This window comes from Mustelus asterias, chromosome 10, assembly GCF_964213995.1.
Source record: "Mustelus asterias chromosome 10, sMusAst1.hap1.1, whole genome shotgun sequence".
NCBI classification, from domain to species: domain Eukaryota; kingdom Metazoa; phylum Chordata; class Chondrichthyes; order Carcharhiniformes; family Triakidae; genus Mustelus; species Mustelus asterias.
In genome coordinates this window covers 36246946-36269350 of record NC_135810.1, presented here as the reverse complement: position 1 = coordinate 36269350, position 22405 = coordinate 36246946, and the positions used below count along the sequence as shown (strand labels likewise).

Sequence of the window (22405 nt, the reverse complement as noted above, 5' to 3'; positions counted from 1 at the left end):
ATGTCAGGGGTAGGTTCTTTACCCAGAGGGTGGTGAGGGATTGGAATGCCCTGCCAGCATCAGTTGTAAATGCGCCTAGTTTGGGGGCGTTTAAGAGATCCGTAGATAGGTTCATGGACGAAAAGAAATTGGTTTAGGTTGGAGGGTCACAGTTTTTTTTTTTAACTGGTCGGTGCAACATCGTGGGCCGAAGGGCCTGTTCTGCGCTGTAATGTTCTATGTTCTATGTTCTATGAGGTGCAGTGCGTAGGAATCTAAGAACGTTGGCATCGTGGTCCTGCTGGTCATGGCCGCAGATGGTGACGTTATCCAGGTAGAGGAAGGTAGCCCGCAGTCCGTTATGGTCCACCATTCGGTCCATAGCACGCTGGAAGACCGAGACCCCATTCGTGACACCAAAAGGAACCCTTAGAAAATGGTACAAGTGACCATCCGCCTCAAAAGCCGTGTATTGTCGGTCCTCTGGGCGAATGGGGAGCTGGTGGTAAGCAGACTTTAGGTCGATGGTGGAGGACACCCGGTACTGCGCAATCTGGTTGACCATGTCAGATATGCGCGGGAGGGGATACGCATCCAGCTGCGTGTATCTGTTAATGGTCTGACTATAGTCTATGACCATCCGGGGTTTGTTCCCACTCTTGACCACCACGACCTGCGCTCTCCAAGGACTAGCGCTAGGTTGTATGATCCCTTCCTTGAGGAGCCGCTGAACCTCAGATCGAATGAAGATCCGATCCTCAGCGCTGTAATGCCTGCTCTTAGTCGCGATGGGCTTGCAGCCTGGCATGAGATTCTGGAATAAAGAGGGTGTGGTAATCTTAAGCGTCGAGAGGCTACAGATGGAGCGCGTTGGGCAATTTAGAGGCTGCGATTCTCCCACTGAAAGCGGAGGGAGTGGCCCACCGTACTGTTGGGTTACACTCTTCAAGTGGACCATGAAATTTAGTCCTAGGAGTATTGGCGCGCAAAGGTGCGGTAACACCAGGAGCTTGAAGCTCTCGTAAACCGTGCCCTGCACCGTCAGATTTACCACGCAACTCCCTAGCACAGTGACAGACCGGGACCTTGACGCCATCGAAACTGTCTGCTTGACAGGCTGAATCCGGAGGCCACACCGCTTCACTGCGTCTGGGTGAATGAAGCTCTCCGTGCTCCCGCTGTCAAACAGACAATAAATCGTGCGTTTGTTTACCTGTATGTCCATCATGGACTTGTCGAGTCTGTGAGGCTTTGCCTGGTCCAGGATGATCGACGCCACCGTTGGTTCGTGGGCGCCACTGCAGGCAGCTGAGATGGATGATGACGACCCCTGCTGGTCATTCGCGGTCGGTGCCGACCAAAATGGCTGCCCCCATAGGTCGCACGTGGGCGATGGCGCCAAAACCAGCGGCCCCTGGTGGTCGCGCGTCTCTTGCGACTCCGTCGTCTGGAATGGCGACGTCCTGGCCTCGCACGTGGAGGAAGCCCTTGACGATGCCGACGACAAGGAAACCGGCTCCGGGGAGTCACAGGCCGCACTGCTGTTCCTGGGTGGAAGTTTGGATCAGCATACCTTCGAATAATGCCCCTTCTTGCCGCAGGCGGAGCACAACACCGCTTTAGCGGGACATCGCTGCCGAGGGTGCTTCACTCCCCTACAGAAGTAACACCGCGGGCCGCCTGGAGTTGCTGCCGTCGTCAGGCCCGAGGGTGGGAACGCAATCACGCAGTTTTTCGGTCCCGCTGAATGAAGTGGGGTCTGTGACTGCCCCTGCCACGCTGTCTCCACGTGGTCGTCGGGGTACATCGCCAGACTTTTGGAGGCCGTTTCTAGCGCATCCGCTAGCTCTATGGACTTAGTGAGATCGAGATTACCTTGCTCCAACAGCCGAAGGCGGATGTAAGACGAGCCAATTCCCGCCACAAATGCATCTCGAGCGAGGTCGTTCATGTTCTGGTCTGCCGACACCGCTTTGCAGTTACAGCCTCTGGCTAGCTGTAGGAGCTCGCACGCGTACTGTTCCGTCGTTTCGCCGGGCTGCCGCCGTCGAGTGGCTAAGAGATATCGAGCATGCATCTCATTCGGCGGTTTAATGTAGCGCTTCTTAAGAAGCTCGAGGGCCCCTTTGTAGTCAGTGGCCCCACGGATCGCTAAATATATAGCGTCGCTTACCCTTGCGTGGAGGACCTGGAGTCTGTCGGCGTCGGTGGTGACCGCTGCGGAGGCTTCGAGGTAATCCTGAAAGCATTTCAACCAGTGGTCGAAGGTGTTCGAGGCGCCCGCCGCACGTGGGTCCAACGTAAGCGTTCGGGTTTAAGCATTTGCTCGATGTTCTCTGTGTCGTTTTTTTTTCAACGAAGAGAGTTCAATTGTAGTCAATAAAATTGATGCGCGATATAACTCACGAGGCTAGAGGTACTCGGGGAAATAAAGGCTTTTATTGACTACAACAATAGAGCTACCATATATAATACACGATCCCAGACTAAAGGGTCCCAGACAGAGCAGTGACCTTTATACCTCTCCCAGGAGGCGGAGCCCGACTGGGATGTACCATAAGAACTATATTACAGGTAGAACAGCCCAACCCTAACCCCAACAGTAACATGTAGAACAGCCCAACCCTAACCCCAACAGTAACATATATACAGACTCATAGTACTGGCCAGACCCTGGCTCAGCACTACCTGGTGGGAACCAACAATGGTTCACCACACAATGACACCAAGATTAATGGCACAGTGGACAGTGAAGAAGGTTATCTGGGATTGCAAAGGGATCTTGATCAATTGGGCCAGTGGGCCGATGAATGGCAGATGGAGTTTAATATAGATAAATGTGAGGTGAAGCGTTTTAGTAGATTGAATCAGGGCAGGACTTACTCAGTTAATGGTAGGGTGTTGGGGAGAGCTACTCAGCTAATGGTAGGACGTTGGGAAGAGTTATAGAACAAAGAGATCTAGGGGTGCAGGTTCATAGCTTGTTGAAAATGAAGTCACAGGTGGACAGAGTGGTGAAGAAGGCATTCGGCATGCTTGGTTTCATTAGTCAGAACATTGAATACAGGAGTTGGGACGTCTTGTTGAAGTTGTACAAGAGATTGGTAAGGCCACACTTGAAATACAGTGTACAGTTCTGGTCACCCTATTATAGAAAGGATATAGTTAAATTAGAAAGAGTGCAGAAAAGATTTACTAGGATGCCACCGGGACTTGATGGTTTGAGTTATAAGGAGAGGCTGGATAGACTGGGACTTTTTTCTCTGGAGCGTAGGAGACTTCAGGGTGATCTTACAGAGGTCTATAAAATAATGAGGGGCATTGATCAGCAAGATAGTCAATATCTTTTCCCAAAGATAGGGGAGTCTAAAGCTAGAGGGCATAGGTTTAAGGTGAGAGGAGAGAGATACAAAAGTGTCCAGAGGGGCAATTTTTTCACACACAGGACGGTGAGTGCCTGGAATGAGGTAGCAGTAGAGGCGGGTACGATTTTATCTTCTAAAAAGCATTTAGACAGTTACATGTGTAGGATTGGTACTGAGGGATATGGGCGAAATACGGGCAATTAGGACTAGCTTAATGGTTAAAAACTGGGCAGCATGGATAAGTTGGGCCAGTGGGCCTGTTTCCATGCTGTAATCCTCTATGGCTCCATTCATTGAATAGGAATTTTGTAATCTATTTTCACAGTATTTGTGTGAACTCTCTGTTGCTTCACATTCAAGACATGACAATATTGAAGGACTGCTGTTCCATTCTGAACGACCAACACTTTATATAATTTATTATATCTGCATTTTTTCCTACTAGGATGCTTCGAGAACCTTTACAGCACCAACAAAGAGAAAGTGTTGAGGTAAAAACAAAAAGCTAATCAAATATATTTAAGATGTATGTCCTTTTAAACACATTACTGTTGAGTATATCAGAAAATGTGAGATTTCATGGACACTTCCAAAGCTATTAGCATTTTGACTTAGAACATAGAACATTACAGCGCAGTACAGGCCCTTCGGCCCTCGATGTTGCGCCGACCAGTGAAACCAATCTAAAGCCCATCTAACCTACACTATTCCAATATCATCCATATGTTTATCCAATAACCATTTGAATGCTCTTAATGTTGACTTGGGCTAGCGAACTTGATTGTAGGCATTTTTGAAACTTTGTGATATTCTGACTGCATGCTAACTGATCGTGACATCTAGTTACATGATGGTTGATCACTTGACACCAGATCATCTGATCAAATAACTTTAGTGATTGTTATTACAATTACCCTGTGAGGTTTGAGCTGCTGTAGAGTCATACAGCGCTGAAAAAGCCCTTCAGCCCATAGAGTCTGCACTGAACAATAACTACCACTAAAGGCGCACTAATCCCATTTTCCTGCGCTTGTCCCATATCCTTAAATATTTTGATATTTCAAGTGCTCATACAAATATTTTTAAAGGCGGTACGGTTTCCAGCCTCCACTATCTTCCCAGCCAGAGCATTCCAGATTCCCACCACCCTCCGAATGCAAAAGGTTTTATTCTCAAATCCCCTCTGAATTTCCTGCCCCTTATCCTAAAAGTCTGCCCCCTCGTGATTGACCCCTCAACCAAGGGGAACAGCTGCTCCCTATTCATCCTGTCCATACCCCTTATAATCTTTTAGAACCTCAATCATGTTTCCCCCTCAGCCTGCTCTGCTCTAAAGAAAACAAGTCATGATGTGGAGATGCCGGCGTTGGACTGGGGTAAACACAGTAAGAGTTTTAACAACACCAGGTTAAAGTCCAACAGGTTTATTTGGTAGCAAATGCCATTAGCTTTCGGAGCACTGCTCCTTCATCAGATGGAGTGGATATCTGCTCTCAAACAGGGCATACAGAGACACAAAACCAAGTTGCAGAATACTGATTAGAATGCGAATCTCTATAGCTATCCAGCTGGATCTTTAAGAACTGGTTGGCTGTAGAGATTCGCATTCTCATCAGTAATCAGAAAAGTACCGAAGTAAGGTGGCAGATTTTCAAGGAATGTTTGTCTGGAGTTCTGCATGACAACGTTCCGATGAGACGGATGTTTTGGTGGGTTACAGGAACCGTGGTGCACAAAAGCTGCACTGAACCTAGTCAAAAAGAAAAGGAAAGCGTACAAAAGGTTCAGAGAGCTAGGCGATGATAAGGATCTAGATGAGTATGCGGCTTGTAGGAAGGGACTTAAGAAAGAAATTAGAAGAGCCAGAAGGGGTCACGAGAAGGCCTTGGCAGATAAGATTAAGGAGAACCCTAAGGCGTTCTATAAATATGTGAAGAGTAAAAGGATGAGATGTGAAGGAATAGGACCTATAAAATGTGAAGGTGAGAAAGTCTGTACAGAACTGGAAGAAATAGCAGAGGTGCTTAATTAATATTTTATCTCGGTATTCATGGTGGAAAAAGACCTGGGTGGTTGTACTACAAGATTGAGGTGGACTGAAAAGATTGAGTTTGTGGACATTAAGAAAGAGGATATGTTGGAATTTTTTAAGAGCATCAAGATAGATAAGTCGCCAGGACCGGATGGGATGTACCCCAGGTTACTGTGGGAGGCGAGGGAAGAGACTACTATGCTCAAGAATACTCAGCACGGCTTTGTCAAAGGCAAATCGTGCCTTACGAGCCTGGTGGAGTTCTTTGAAAATGTGACTAAACACATCGACGATAAGGTCCCCAATGCAAGACTTCTCAAGAAAGTGAGAAGGCATGGGATCCAAGGGGCTGTTGCCTTGTAGATCCAGAACTTGCTTGCCTGCAGGAGGCAGAGAGTGGTTGTAGATGGGTCTTCTTCTGAATGGAGGTCGGTCACCAGTGGAGTGCCCCAAGGATCTGTTTTGGGACCCTTGCTGTTTGTCATTTTCATAAATGACCTGGATGAGGAAGTGGAGGGATGGGTTGGTAAGTTTGCCGACGACACGAAGGTTGGTGGTGTTGTGGATAGGTTGGAGGGATGTCAGAAGCTGCAGCGTGACATAGATAGGATGCAAGACTGGGCGGAGAAGTGGCAGATGGACTTCAACCCGGATAAATGTGTAGTGGTCCATTTTGGCAGGTCAAATGGGATGAAGGAGTATAATGTCAAGGATAAGACTCTTAGCAGTGTAGAGGATCAGAAGGACCTTGGGGTCCGGATCCATAGGACTCTTAAATCGGCCTCGCAGGTAGAAGAGGTGGTTAAGAAGGCGTATGGTGTGCTGACCTTCATCAATCGAGGGATTGAGTTCAGGAGTCAGGAGATAATGATGCAGCTTTATAAGACCCTCGTCAGACCCCACTTGGAGTACTGTGCTCAGTTCTGGTCGCCTCATTGCAGGAGGGATGTGGAGATTATTGAAAGGGTGCAGAGAAGATTTACAAGGATGTTGCCTGGATTGGTTGGCATGCCTCATGAGGATAGGTTGAGGGAGCTCGGTCTTTTCTCCTTGGAGAGACGTAGGATGAGAGGTGACCTGATAGAGGTGTACAAGATGTTGAGAGGGATAGATCGGGTGGATTCTCGGAGGCTTTTTCCCAGGGCTGAAATGGCTGCTACGAGAGGACACAGGTTTAAGGTGCTGGGGAGTAGGTACAGAGGAGATGTCAGGGTTAAGTTTTTCATTCAGAGGGAGGTGGGTGAGTGGAATCGGCTGACGTCAGTGGTGGAGGAGGCAAACTCGATAGGGTCTTTTAAGAGACTTCTGGATGAGTACATGGAACTTAATAGGATTGAGAGTTATAGATAAGCCTATATGTAAGCCTAGGTAGGTAGGGACATGACCAGCGCAACTTGTGGGCCAAAGGGCCTGTTTGTGCTGTATTTTTTCTATGTTCTATGTTCTATCTTATTAAATGGCGGAGCAGACTCGAGGGGCCAGTTGGCCTACTCCTGTTCCTAGTTCTTATGTTCTTATATCAAACTGACACAAGCAGTGATGCATTTTGGTAGATCCAATTGAGGTGGGAGGTCTAAAATAAAGGTCAGAACCATCAGGAGTATAGACACACAGAGAGATCTGTGTGTCCCTAGAAGATCCCCAGAAGTGGCAGCACAGGTGGAAAAGATGGTGAAAAAAGCATATGGCATGCTTGCCTTCATTGGACATGGCATCGAGTATAAAAGTTGGCAAATTGCTAGTTATATAAAATGTTGGTTAGGCCACATTTGAAATACTGTGTCCAATTCTAGTCACCACTACCAGAAGGACGTGGAGGTTTTGGAGAGAGTACAGAAAAGGTTTACCAGGATATTGCCTGATATGGAGAGTATTAGCTATGCATAGATAAACTGGGATTGTTCTCCCTGGAAAGATGGAAGCAGAGGGGCGACCTGATCGAAGTTTATAAAATTATGAGGGGCATAGACAGGGTGAACAGTTGGATACTTTTTCCCATGGCAGAAATGACTATTACAAGGGGGCACAAGTTCACGGTAAGGGGGGAAAGATTCAATAGAGATGTGCGGGGGAAGTTTTTTACACAGAGGGTGGTGAGGGCCTAGAATGCATTGCCAAGTGAGGTGGTTGAGACACGTTAGCGACATTAAGACTTATCTGAAAGACACATGAACAGATGGAAATAGAGGGATACGGCACGTGGTCTAGATAGGACAACACAATCGCTGCAGGTTTGGAGGGCCGAAGGGCCTGTTCCTGTGTTGTACTGTTCTTTGTTATTTGTAAGAGCAGCTTTTTCCCTGTTGCCATCAGACTTTTAAGACGTGATTGATTTCTAATTTATTCCTCAAGGGGGATGGTCACCTATTGCTGTCATTTCCCTTAATGCCCTATTTTGAAATTCAGACATCCATAGCCCTAAGATAAAAGCAAAATACTGCGGATGCTGGAGTCTGAAACAAAAACAGGTTGCAAGACATTCTTAAGATGGAGGGTGAACAGCCAGAGGTTTGTTGTACACATTCGTACCAACGACATAGGAAGAAAAAGGGATGAGGTCCTGAGTGAGGCAGAAGGCTAAAGTGCAGGACCTTGAGGGTAGTAATTTCTGGACCACCAGTGCCACATGCTAGTGAGAGTAGGAATAGGAAGATTAGGCAGATGAATGCATGGCTTGAGAGCTGGTGCAGGGGGCAAGGATTTAGAATTATGGGGCATTGGAATCTCTTCTGGGGCAGGGGTGACCTGTTCAAGAGAGACAGGTTAAATCTGGAGGGGGACTAATATCCTGGCCCGGAGATTGGCTCGAGCCACTCGGAGGGTTCAAACTAGTATGGCAGGGGGGTGGGACTCAAAGCAGCCGGGAGACAAGTGAAGGTTGAGGACAGTATGGAGGTTAAAGGGAGCACGTTAAATAGTAAAGGGAGTGTCAACAAAGGACAAAGAAAATTACAGCACAGGAACAGGCCCTTTGGCCCTCCAAGCCTGCACCGACCATGCTGCCCGACTGGTCGCCTCACTATGGGAAGGATGTGGAAAAGATTGAAAGGGTGCAGAGGAGATTTACAAGGATCTTGTCTGGATTGAGTGGCATGCCTTATGAGGATAGGCTGAGGGAGCTCGGTCTTTTCTTCTTGGCGAGGGTAGTAATCTCAGGATTGCTACCTGAGCCACATGCCAGTGAGGGCAGGAGTAAGATGCTTGGGCGGATAAACACATGGCTGAGGAACTGGTGCAGGGGGCAGGGTTTCCAATTCTTGGATCATTGGGACCTCTTTTGGGGCAGGTGGGACCTGTACAAGAGAGACGGGTTACACCTAAACTACAAGGGGACCAATATACTTGCAGGGAGATTTGCTAGTGTTATTGGGGAGCGTTTAAACTAGATTTGCAGGGGGGTGAGAACCAGAGTGCCAGAGCAGATAGTGGAACAGGGGTAAAAAGACAGGTTAGTTCAAGCAAAATCGCAAATGGAAGGGTAGAGTGTGGTGGAAATAATTTTTTGAGGTGTGTCTATTTCAATGCCAGGAGTATTGTGGGGAAGGCAGATGAGCTGAAGGCGTGGATAGACACGTGGAAATATGACATTATAGCCATTAGTGAAACTTGGCTACAGGAGGGGCAGGACTGGCAGCTCAATGTTCCAGGGTTCCAATGTTTCAGGCGGGATAGAGGCAGAGGGATAAAAGGTGGGGGGGTGGCATTGTTGGTCAGGGAAAATGTTACAGCGGTACTCAGGCAGGATAGATTAGGGAGCTTGTCTACAGAGGCCCTATGGGTGGAGCTGAGAAACAGGAAAGGTATGACCACATTAATGGGCTTGTATTATAGACCACCCAATAGTCAGCGAGAATTGGAGGAGCAAATCAGCGGAGAGATAGCTGGCAACTGCAAGAAACACAAAGTTGTGATAGTAGGGGATTTTAAATTTCCACACATAGATTGGGACTCGCATACTGTTAAAGGTTTAGACGGAGTAGAGTTTGTAAAATGTGTTCAGGAGAATTTTCTACATCAGTATATAGAGGTGCCAACTAGAGAGGATGCGATATTGGATCTCCTATTGGGAAATGAGTTAGGGCAGGTGATGGATGTGAGTGTGAGGGAACACTTTGGATCCAGTGATCATAATGCCATTAGTTTCAACCTGATCGTGGCTAAGGATAGATCTGGTCCTCGGGTTGAAGTTCTGAACTGGAAAAAGGCTAAATTTGATGAAATGAGAAGGGATCTGGGAAGTGTGGATTGGCACAGGCTGTTCTCTGGTAGGGATGTAAATGGAAAGTGGGAGGCCTTCAAAGGAGAAATTGTGAGAGTGCAGAGTTTGTATGTTCCTGTCAGGATTAAAGGCAAAGTAAATAGGAATAAGGAACCTTGGTTCTCGAGGGAGATTGTAACACTGATTAAGAGGAAGAGAGAGTTGTATGAAACGTACAAGCAGCAAGGAACACATCAGATGCTCGAGGAGTATAAAAAGTGCAAGAAGCTACTTAAGAGGGAAATCAGGAGGGCTAAAAGAAGACATGAGGTTGCTTTGGCAGACAGAGTGAAGGAAAATCCAAAGAGCTTCTATAGGTATGTTAGGAGCAAAAGGATAGTGAGGGATAAAATTGGTCCTCTTGAAGACCAGAGTGGTACACTGTGTATGGAACCAAAAGAGATGGGGGAGATACTAAATGGGTTTTTTTTTGCATCCGTATTTACTGAGGAAACGGGCATGGAGTCTACGGAAATAGGGCAAACAGATAGGGAGGCAATGGAACCTTTATAGATTAAAGGGGAGGAGGTGTTCGCTGTCTTGAGGCAAATCAGAGTGGATAAATCCTCAGGACCGGACAGGGTATTCCCACGGACCTTGAGGGAAGCTAGTGTTGAACTTGCAGGGACCCAGGCAGACATATTTAAAATGTCAGTATTCACGGGGGAGGTGCCGGATGATTGGAGGGTGGCTCATGTTGTTCCGTTGTTTAAAAAAGGTTCCAAAAGAAATCCGGGAAATTATCGGCCAGTAAGTTTGACGTTGTTGGTGGGCAAGTTATTGGAAGGTGTGATAAGGGATAGGATCTACAAATATTTGGATAGACAGGGACTTATTAGGGAGAGTCAACATGGCTTTGTGCGTGGTAGGTCATGTTTGACCAATCTATTAGAGTTTTTCGAGGAGGTTACCAGGAAAGTGGATGAAGGGAAGGCGGTGGATGTTGTCTACCTGGATTTCAGCAAGGCCTTTGACAAGGTCCCTCATGGGAGGTTAGTTAGGAAGGTTCAGTCGCTAGGTATACATGGGGAGGTAGTAAATTGGATAAGACACTGGCTCAATGGAAGAAGCTAGAGAGTGGTTGTGGAGGATTGCTTCTCTGAGTGGAGGCCTGTGACTAGTGGTGTGCCGCAGGGATCGGTGTTGGGTCCATTGTTGTTTGTCATCTATATCAATGATCTGGATGATAATGTGGTAAATTGGATCAGCAAGTTTGCTGATGATACAAAGATTGGAGGTGTAGTGGACGGTGAGGAAGGTTTTCAAAGCTTGCAGAGGGATTTGGACCAACTAGAAAAATGGGCTGAAAAATGGCAAATGGAATTTAACGCAGACAAGTGTGAGATATTGCACTTTGGAAGGACAAACCAAAGAAGAACATACAGGGTAAATGGTAGGACTCTGAAGAGTGCAGTTGAACAGAGGGATCTGGGAATACAGGTACAGAATTCCCTAAAAGTGACGTCACAGGTGGATAGGGTGGTAAAGAGTGCCTTTGATACATTGGCCTTTATAAATCGGAGTATCGAGTATAAAAGTTGGAGTGTTATGGTAAGGTTATATAAGGCATTGGTGAGGCCGAATCTGGAGTATTGTGTCCAGTTTTGGTCACCTAGTTACAGGAAGGATGTAAATAAGATTGAAAGAGTGCAGAGAAGGTTCACAAGGATGTTGCCGGGACTTGAGAAGCTGAGTTACAGAGAGAGATTGAATAGGTTGGGACTTTATTCCCTGGAGCGTAGAAGATTGAGGGGAGATTTGATAGAGGTGTATAAGATTTTGATGGGTATAGATAGAGTGAATGCAAGCAGGCTTTTTCCGCTGAGGCTAGGGGAGAAAAAACCAGAGGGCATGGGTTAAGGGTGAAAGGAGAAAAGTTTAAAGGGAATATTAGTGGGAGCTTCTTCACGCAGAGAGTGGTGGGAGTGTGGAATGAGCTGCCGGATAAAGTGGTAAATGCGGGGTCACTTTTAACATTTAAGAAAAACTTGGACGGGTTCATGGAGGAGAGGGGTGTGGAGGGATATGGTCCAAGTGCAGGTCAGTGGGACTAGGCATAAAATGGTTCGGCACAGACAAGAAGGGCCAAAAAGCCTGTTTCTGAGCTGTAATTTTCTATGGTTCTATGGAGAGACGCAGGATGAGAGGAGACCTAATAGAGGTGTATAAGATGTTGAGAGGCATAGATCGGGTGGACTCTCAGAGGCTTTTTCCCAGGGTGGAAATGGCTGCTACGAGAGGACACAGGTTTAAGGTGCTGGGGGGTAGGTACAGGGGAGATGTTAGGGGTAAGTTTTTCACACACAGGATGGTGGGTGAGTGGAATCGGCTGCCGTCAGTGGTGGTGGAGGCGAACTCAATAGGGTCTTTTAAGAGACTCCTGGATGAGCACATGGAGCTTAATAGGATGGAGGGTTATAGGTAGGTCCAGAAGGTAGGGATGTGTTCGGCACAACTTGTGGGCCGAAGGGCCTGTTTGTGCTGTAGTTATTTTCTATGTTCTATGAACCAAAACCCCCTACCCATATCCCTCCATTCCCATCCTATTCATGTATTTGTCAAGACGCCTCTTAAAAGTCACTATCGTATCTGCTTCCACTACCTACCCCGGCAGCGAGTTCCAGGCACCTACCACCCTCTGTGTAAAAAAACCCACCTTGTACATCTCCTTTAAACCTTGCCCCTCGCACCTTAAACCTATGCCCCCTAGTAGTTGACTCTTCCACCCTGAGAAAAAGCTTCTGACTATCCACTCTGTCCATGCTCCTCATAATTTTGTAGACTTCCGTCGTTCCAATGAGAACAAACCAAGTTTCTCCAACCTCTCCTCATAGCTAATGCCCTCCATACCAGGCAACATCCTGGTAAATCTTTTCTGTACCCTCTACAAAGCCTCCACATCCTTCTGGTAGTGTGGCGACCAGAATTGAACACTGTATTCCAAGTGCGGCCTAATTAAAGTTCTATAAAGCTGCAACATGACTTGCCAATTTTTAAACTCAGTGCCGCGGCCGATGAAGGCAAGCATGCCGTATGCCTTCTTTTCTACCTTCTCCACCTGCGTTGTCACGTTCAGTGACCTGTGTACCTGTACACCCAGATCCCTCTGCCTAGCAATACTCTTAAGGGTTCTTCCAAGGGGATAGGATAGGATAAGAGATAGGATTTATAATCACCTAGAAAGGAATAATTTGATTAGTGATAGTCAGCACGGTTTTGTGAAGGGTAGGTCGTGCCTCACAAACCTTATTGAGTTCTTTGAGAAGGTGACCAAAGAGGTGGATGAGGGTAAAGCGGTTGATGTGGTGTATATGGATTTCAGCAAAGCGTTTAATAAGGTTCCCCATGGTAAGCTTTTACAGAAAATACGGACACATGGGATTGAGGGTGATTTAGGGGTTTGGATCAGGAATTGGCTAGCTGTAAGAAAACAGAGGGTGGTGGTTGATGGGAAATATTCATCCTGGAGTTCAGTTACTAGTGGTGTACCGCAAGGATCTGTTTTGGGGCCACTGCTGTTTGTCATTTTATTAATGCTGCAGCTGTATAGTACCCTGGTCAGACCCCACCTGGAGTACTGTGCCCAGTTCTGGTCGCCTCATTACAGAAAGGATGTGGAAGCCATAGAACGGGTGCAGAGGAGATTTACGAGGATGTTGCCGGGATTAAGTGGTATGCCTTATGAGGATAGGTTGAGAGAGCTGGGTCTATTCTCCTTGGAGAGGCGAAGGATGAGAGGTGACCTGATAGAGGTGTATAAGATGTTGAGAGGTATTGATAGAGTGGATTCTCAGAGACTTTTACCCAGGGCTGAAATGGTTGTCACAAGAGGCCACAGGTTTAGGGTGCTGGGGAGTAGGTACAGAGGAGATGTTAGGGGTAGGTTTTTCACTCAGAGGGTGGTGGGTGCGTGGAATCGGCTGCCGGTAGTGGTGGTGGAAGCGGATTCGATTGAGTCTTTTAAGAGACTTTTGGATAGGCTCATGGAGGTTAGTAAGATAGAGGGTTATAGATGAGCCGAGAAGGTAAGGAAATTGTTCGGCGCAACTTGTGGGCCGAAGGGCCTGTTTGTGCTGTAGCTTTTCTATGTTCTATGAATGCTTTTCCAAATGCGCATAAATCCTATCCCTAGGAGTCCTCTCCAAAAGCTTCCCAGCCACCGATGTAAAGCTCACCGGTCTATTTCTTGGATTATACTCTTTTTCCTTTCTTGAACAGAGGAACAACATTAGCGACTCGCCTGTTTTTGAAGTTTTTGAGTTTTGAAGGGGTAACCAAAAAGGTAGATGAGGGCAGTGCAGTTGATGTTGTCTAATGGACTCATCTACCTTTTTGGTTACCCCTTTGACAAGGTCATGGTACGTTGTTGCATAAGATTAAAACTCACGGGATCCAGGGTGAGGTAGCCAAATGGATATAAAATTGACTTGATGACAGAAGACAGAGGATGGTTGTAGAGGGTTATTTTTCAAACTGATGCCTATGACCAGCGGTGTGCCTCAAGGATCGGTGTTGGGTCCACTGTTATTTGTCATTTATATTAATGACTTGGATGAGAATTTAGAAGGCATGGGTACTAAGTTTGCAGATGACAGCAGGATTGGTGGCATAGTGGACAGTGAAGAAGGTTATCTCAGATTGCAACAGGATCTTGATGAATTGGGTCAGTGAGCTGACGAATGAAAGATGGAGTTTAATTTAGATAAATGCGAGGTGATGCATTTTGGTAGATCGAACCAGGGCAGGACTTACTCAGTCATTGAAAGTGGTGTCACAGATGGACAGAGTGGTGAAGAAGGCATTCGGCATGCTTGGTTTCATTGGTCAGAACATTGAATCCAGGAGTTGGGACATCTTGATGGAAAGGGTGGTTGATATTGGAATAGTGTAGGTTAGATGGGCTTTAGATTGGTTTCACAGCTCGGCGCAACATCGAGGGCTGAAGAGCCTGTACTGCGCTGTTATGTTCTATGTTCGATGTTGAAGTTGTACAAGACATTGGCAAGGCCACACTTGGAATGTTGTGTACAGTTCTGGTCACCCTATTAGAGAAAGGATATTATTAAACTAGAAAGAGTGCAGAAAAGATTTGCTAGGATGTACTTTTAGCTTCCTGAACCTTACATATGTTGCTTTTCTCCTTTTAACTAAATTCACAACCTCCTCCGTTATCCAAGTGTCCCTTATCTAGCCAACTTTGTTCTTCCTCCCTACTAGAACATGCTGGTGCTGAACTTTGATCAGTAGGTCTTTAGACAACTCCCACATCAAATGTGGACTTGCCCGATATCAGCTGCTCCCAATCAACTCTCCCTAGCTTCTGCTGAATTCATGTATAAAAAGGTTTCAGTTGTCGTAGGGTAAGATTCCCCCTTGTCACATTATTGTTATTGATCACTTTCTTGAATGTGATCTCTGAATGATCTAGGCTTAGATTGATGATTCTTTCTCTGACATGCTCAAATCACTTCACTCAATATCATTTCAAAATACCATTATGTATGAACTTAAAAGATGATTCTGTTTACATTTTGACAGGTATCGGTGTGTTTAATTCTATCCCAATTGTTTTGAAATTGATTTCCCTATGGAGTGTGTGTCAACGCCTGATCATTTAATAGTTGTTCTGCTGGCCCCATTAATCATTTCCAGCCATGTTGTTTGTCAAGCATTGTGCGTGCCTGAGACCTCTTCAATGCAATTATTGCAAGTACCTGGAATGGGCCCATTTTGATCTGGTTTCTCTGCATATTAGTTACTTCAGTAAGAAGTCTCACAACACCAGGTTAAAGTCCAACAGGTTTATTTGGTAGCAAATACCATAAGCTTTCGGAGCAGAGCTCCTTCGTCAGATGGAGTGGATATCTGTTCTCAAACAGGGCACAGACACAGAAATCAAATTACAGAATACTGATTAGAATGCAAATCTCTACAGCCAGCCAGGTCTTAAATGTACAATGTGGGTGGAGGGAGCATTCAACACAGGTTAAAGAGATGTGTAACCTGTCTCTTTAACCTGTGTTGAATGCTCCCTCCACCTACATTGTCTGTACATTTAAGACCTGGCTGGCTGTAGAGATTTGCATTCTAATCAGTATTCTGTAATTTGATTTCTGTGTCTGTGCCCTGTTTGAGAACAGATATCCACTCCATCTGACGAAGGAGCTCTGCTCCGAAAGCTTATGGTATTTGCTACCAAATAAACCTGTTGGACTTTAACCTGGTGTTGTGAGACTTCTTACTGTGCTTACCCCAGTCTAACGCCGGCATCTCCACATCATTATTAGTTACTTCACAGGTAACTCATCTGAACATTTACGCATTGTCCCAAATGTCATGCCAGACCTCCTTGAATTCTTTGTGATCTTATCAAAACATCTCAAAGTTATTGCTTATCTTTCCACATATGGTCCAGGTGGTGACCAGAGTATCCAATTTTGTTCTCTTAAAAAAACAAACTAAACAAGGCATAAATACACCAAGAGAAAGCTCTCAATTTACTAGCCTCCTCTATACTTTCCTATTGCTAGAATGTATGTCAATATCAGATTGAAATGTCCCATTAAATTGCATCCAATGTCCCATTTGCTGTTTTGATTTCTAGTCCCTATCTTCTACCCTCAAGTCACTCTATCTAATTTGATGCATCGACTAGTAGTTGTCCTATCCCAGTTACAAGCCCTTGAGAAACTTTGCAGTTCAATAAAATATTCTCGTATCTCTAAAACAGAAATCAAACATTTCTATTTGATCCCAGGTATTAACATGTTTTGATCACTTGTTCTTTTATCTTGGATGATATTTTATAAAAGTAACTTGCTAAATCACAGTGCACTTTTCACATCTCATTGTCCCAAATTCAAACAACAATAAGCTCTGACGAAGGGACAAGCTGACTCAAAACGTTGGCTCTTTTCTCTCTCCAAAGATGCTGTCAGACTTGCTGAGTTTTTCCAGCATTTTCTGTTTTTGTTTCAAACAACAGTGTTGTTGGACTGGCAGATTTCTAATAATTTCACTTCTTCCCCTCTTCAAAAGAAACTTCATTCCTATATCTATGAGCTATGTATATGTTTTCTTATTTATTGACTTTTTAAAAAATCCCTTTAAATGTGAGTTTTTAAAAAATCATCATCATTGTTCTAGTTATCCATCATTAGATCCCACTTTTAATTTTGTCCCGCCTTGTTCAACTACTCCCATCCTGTTCTTGGCTCGCCATTCAATCTGCCATAACCCATTGAGAAACCAGGTCACATCAGCCTTCTTTAACGGCTCTTATCCTGTTCACTTCCTCATCTCCTGCTTGTGCATCACATACAGGGTTCCCTCCCTCACTGTTCATGTATCCCGCTGGGTTATTTCCCCCAATCTCTAAGTATAGTAATATGTTCATTTGCTGGGAGCAGCAGGCTTTCTAGCCCTTCTAGTGTCTGTGGGTGAGATCCTTGATGAGTACTTTGTATCAGTATTTACCAAGGAGAAGAACATGATGGATGTTGAAGTCAGGGATAGGTGTGTGAACACTCTAGAGAATGTCAGTATATCGAAGGAGGAAGTGTTGGGTATCCTAAGTTGCATTAAGGTAGACAAGTCCCCGGGGCCAGATGGGATCTATCCCAGGTTACTGCGGGTGGCAAGAGGAGAAACACCTGGAGACTTAACAGATATCTTCACATCCTCTTTGACCACAGGTGAAGTTCCAGAGGACTGGAGAATAGCCAATCTTTTTCACTTCCTTAAGAAAGGAAGCAGGGATTTGAGCATATGGGTACACAGTACCCTAAAAGTGGCAACACAAGTGGCCGAGGTGATTAAGAAGGCATATAGCATGCTTGCCTTCATCAGCCGGAGCATTGAGTGCAAGAGTTGGGAAATCATGTTGCAGCTATATGAAACGCATTTGGAGTATTGCGTGCAGTTCTGGTCACCACACTACCAGAAGGAGGTGGAAACTTTAGAGAGAGTGCAAAGAAGATTCACCAGGATGTTGCCTGGTCTCAAGGGTGTTGGCTATGAGGAAAGCTGGAATAAACAAGGATTGTTTTCACTGGAAAGATGGAGGCTGAGGGGAGGCCTGATAGAGGTCTACAAAATTTGAGGCATAGACAGGATGGATAGTCAGTTTTTCAAGTGGGTGCCTGGAACACGCCCCCAGAGGAGGCGGTGGAAACGAGCACAATTAGCAATTAAGAGGCAACTGGATGGGTACATGGATATGGAGGAAATAAAGGGATAAGGACCGAGTAAGGATGGAAGGTTTTTTTAGTTTAGTTAGGGCATCATGATCGGCACAGGCTTGAAGGGCCTGTTGCTGTGTTGTACTTTTCTTCGTTTTTTGAACCGCTTTCAATCTTCCCATGTTCAGAATCTGTACTGCAGTGTGTTCTGTCGAATCACTTCCCCCAGCATTGTAATCGGTTTGCTCACTTCAGCATGCCCAAGATGCATAATCCGAGGCTTGGATGCACCTGGTCAATCCTGCAGCTACTGCTGATACAGCTCGTTTATGATCTCCACATTGTTGCGTCCCTCAGGCTGTGTATTAATTCTCATTATTATGGCAGTAACAGGTGAGTCAAATCTGACAGTCCCAGTGCTGTTGCTGGGCGTTGTTTGAGACTAGTGAATGCAATCTCAAACTCTGTCCATTCTGCCTGTTGTAACTCCTCACTAGATGCCCAGCCCCCTTTTCATTAGCTTTGAATTGGTTTGGCTTTTGCTGCATTATTTAGAATCTATAAATAAATTCTCGCTGTTGTTGAAGCTACTGCAAATCTTGTTCCACTTTGCAGTTAGTTGTAAGGTAAAACATAAGATCCATTCTGCTTGGAGCACAATGGGTTAATTCATCTGAGCATATTTGACAATTCAAAACTTAAAATTTTGTAATTCCCAATTCCTGCAAAAATATAAATACATCTTCAGCTGATAGCATTCAACAGTTAACAGTTAATCCCTGTTAGTTTGAAAAGGGTGAGTAAAAATTCTCATATGGACGTCATTATATCACTATCCTCTTGTTTTAACCCAGTCAGAACACAGTCCGGACTCATTTTTACTTAACAATCTCTCCTTTTGAACTTTTTCCTCAGGATTGCATCCAATCTCAATTTTCCTTTTCATTGTGCCAATTGTGTCATTAACTCTTTGGTTAATAGTAATAACTTCAAATATTCCAAATTTGAATTAACCCTGTCAAATTGAAACTCTCTCACCTGTGAACTTGTATGCAGATTAACATTTCCATATTTATCAAAATATCCTGGAATCATGATTCAGGCCAGTAAACATGATTCCAGGTTCATAACTTTGAAAATAAAATATTAATTACACTTCCTTTGTATTAGCTGTTTGAGTTAAATCACAATATCAGACAGAAAACATTAACATTTTATAGAATTCCTACAGCTCTGGAGGAGGCCATTTGGCCCATCAAGCCTGCACCAACAATCCAACCCAGGCCCTATCCCTGTAAACCCACGTATTTACCCTGCTAACTCCCCTGACATTAAAGGGCAAATTAGCATTGCTAATCCACCTAACCTGCACATGTGTGTCGGAAGTGTAGGAAGAAACCGGAGCACCTGAAGGAAACCCGGGGGTGGGGGGAAGTGCAAACTCCACACACAGTTGCCCAAGGCTGGAATTGAACCTGGGTTCCTGGCACTGAGAGGTGGGTCCCTGGTGCTGAGGCAGCAGTACTAACCACTGTGCCACCATACCAATCATTTGAAGCATACTACACATAACTATCATCCATACACAAGCAAAGAACATAGCAAGCGCTTTAAAACAATGATAACCTGATAACCAAAATTAATTAAGGCGACGCTTCTTGTGGTTCTGTTTTTAAACTTTTTAAATGCCTGTAATTAAAACCTGATGGTTAATTCCCCCAAAAGATAAACTTTAACAGACGTAGCCCAAAACAACGATAATCTACGAACATCACTTAAAACAAACGAAACACGCTGGGTGGGATTTAACAACCTCACTCGTCCCAAAACCGTAAAATCTCGCACGAGGTCAACAGACCTTTCCATGTTCCACCCCTCCCCCAGTCCGATTCCTGTGGCAGGCAGAGCCACTGATTCTTACTGCTCATACATTTCAAACAGTAAATTCCGAGCAGTCTCTCACAACGATAACTTCTTAAGGAGACGAAGCACTACAATCTTGCAATTCCTCAAAATACGATTATCCTCCATACTCCATTATAACCTTTTTGTTCCATTAAAGTCAATTTCCAGGGCCTCATTTTATAGGCATCACCTATCCTTCGTTGATTCAAAATCCTAAACACATTACATAAAAACAGGAGTAGGCCATTCGGCCCTTTGAGCCTGCTCCACCACTCATTATGATCATGGCTGATCATCAAATTCAATACCCTGATCATGCCTTTACCACCCCCACCCCCATATCCTTGATTCCTTTAGCCACAAGAGCGCTATCTAATTCCTTTCTGAAACCATAGAATCCCTACAGTGCAGAAGGAGACCATTCAGACCACCTGCACTGACAACAATCCCACCCAAGTCCTATCTCCTTAACCCCATATATTTACCCCGCTAGTCCCCCTGACACTGAGGGGCAATTTAACATGTCCAATTTAATCGCTCATCTTTGGACTGTGGGAGAAAACCAGAGCACCTGGAGGAATCCCGCGCAGACACAGGGAGAATGTACAAACTCCACACAGACAGTCACCCAAGCTGGGAATCAAACCAAGGTCCATAGCACTGCAAGGTAACAGTACTAACCACTGTGCCATCCAAAAACTGCATCCACACCATGTTTTGACCTCATCTGCTTTCTGTTGTAGTGAATTCTACGCATTCACCACTCTCTGGATGAAGAAATTTCCCCTCACCTCTCCTAAAAAAATCTACCCCTTATACACAAACTATGACCCTTAGTTCTGCACTCCCCACCGTCAAGAACTCTTCTGAACCAAATAAATATTATTCTAACCAATTTGGTGTCTTGTCGAATGACAGACCTACCATCAGCCTGATGTAAGGGGCACGTTTTTCACATAGAGGGTGGTGAATGCCTGAGATGAGCTGCCGGAGGGGGTGATGGAAGCTGATTTGATAATGTTCAAGAGGCATCTAGATAGATACATGAATAGAACATAGAACATTACAGCGCAGTACAGGCCCTTCGGCCCTCGATGTTGCGCCGACCTGTGAAATGAATCTAAAGCACATCGAACCTACACTATTCCAATATCATCCATATGCTTATCCAATGACCCTTTAAATGCCCTTAATGTTGACGAGTCCACTACTATTGCAGGCAGGGCATTCCACGCCCTTACTACTCTCTGAGTAAAGAACCTACCTCTGACATCTGTCCGATATCTATCACCCCTCAATTTAAAGCTATGTCCCCTCATGCTAGCCATCACCATCTGAGGAAAAAGGCTCACACTGTCCACCCTTTCTAATCCTCTGGTCATCTTGTATGCCTCTATTAAGTCACCCCTTAACCACCTTCTCTCTAACGAAAACAGCCTCAAGTCATTCAGTCTTTCCTCATAAGACCTTCCCACCATACCAGGCAACATCCTGGTAAATCTCCTCTGCACCCTTTCCAATGCTTCCACATCCTTCCTATAATGCGGCGACCAGAACTCTGCGCAATACTCCAAATGCGGCCGCACCAGAGATTTGTACAGAGATTTGCATGACATCATGGCTCTGAAACTCAATCCCTCTACCAATAAAAGCGAACATACCGTACGCCTTCTTAGCAACCCTATCAACCTGAGTGCCAACTTTCAGGGAACTATGCACATGGGCACCCAGATCTCTCTGCTCATCCACACTACCAAGTATCTTACCATTAGCCCAGTACTCTGTATTCCTGTTACTCCTTCCAAAGTGAATCACCTCACACTTTTCCGCATTAAACTCCATTTGCCACCTCTCAGCCCAGCTCTGCAGCTTATCTATGTCCCTCTGTAACCTGCAACATCCTTCCGCACTGTCCACAACTCCACCGACTTTAGTGTCATCCGCAAATTTACTAACCCATCCTTCTATGCCCTCATCCAGGTCATTTATAAAAATGACGAACAGCAGTGGCCCCAAAACAGATCCTTACGGTACACCACTAGTAACTGAACTCTAGGATGAACATTTCCCATCAACGACTCTGTCTTCTTACAGCTAGCCAATTTCTGATCCAAACCGCTAAATCACCCTCAATCCCATGCCTCCGTACTTTCTGCAATAGCCTGTTGTGGGGAACCATATCAAACGCTTTACTGAAATCCATATACACCACATCAACTGCTTTACCCTCATCCACCTCTTTGGTCACCTTCTCAAAGAACTCAATAAGGTTTGTGAGGCACGACCTACCCTTCACAAAACCGTATTGACTATCCCTAATCAAATTGTTCCTTTCCAGATGATTATAAATCCTATCACTTATAATCCTTTCCAAAACTTTGCCCACAACAGAAGTAAGGCTCACTGGTCTATAATTACCAGGGTTGTCTCTACTCCCCTTCTTGAACAAGGGGACAACATTTGCTGTCCTCCAGTCTTCTGGCACTATTCCTGTAGACAATGACGACATAAAGATCAAAGCCAAAGGCTCTGCAATCTCCTCCCTAGCTTCCCAGAGAATCCTAGCATAAATCCCATCCGGCCCAGGGGACTTATCTATTTTCACACTTTCCAGAATTGTTAACACCTCCTCCTGATGAACCTCAATCCCGTCTAACCTAATAGCCTGTATCTCAGTATTCTCTTC

At 45.2% G+C, this 22405-nt stretch overlaps 1 protein-coding gene across 5 annotated transcripts in view; it reads left to right on the top strand.

Moving 5' to 3' along the window:
* The window catches only part of LOC144500011 (nectin-3-like), a 196905-nt gene that overhangs the window by 163590 nt on the left and 10910 nt on the right, over nt 1-22405 (top strand). For 4 of the 5 annotated variants that reach the window (XR_013498915.1, XM_078222756.1, XM_078222755.1 and 1 more), the window contains one exon: nt 3790-3835. The exons of the other annotated variant lie outside the window; for it this stretch is intronic. Coding sequence is in view for 3 of the 4 variants with exons in the window: in XM_078222756.1 (XP_078078882.1) it covers nt 3790-3835 (46 nt within the window). In the remaining variant the exon portion in view is untranslated. The remainder of the gene's footprint in view (nt 1-3789; nt 3836-22405) is intronic. 5 annotated transcript variants of the gene reach the window in all.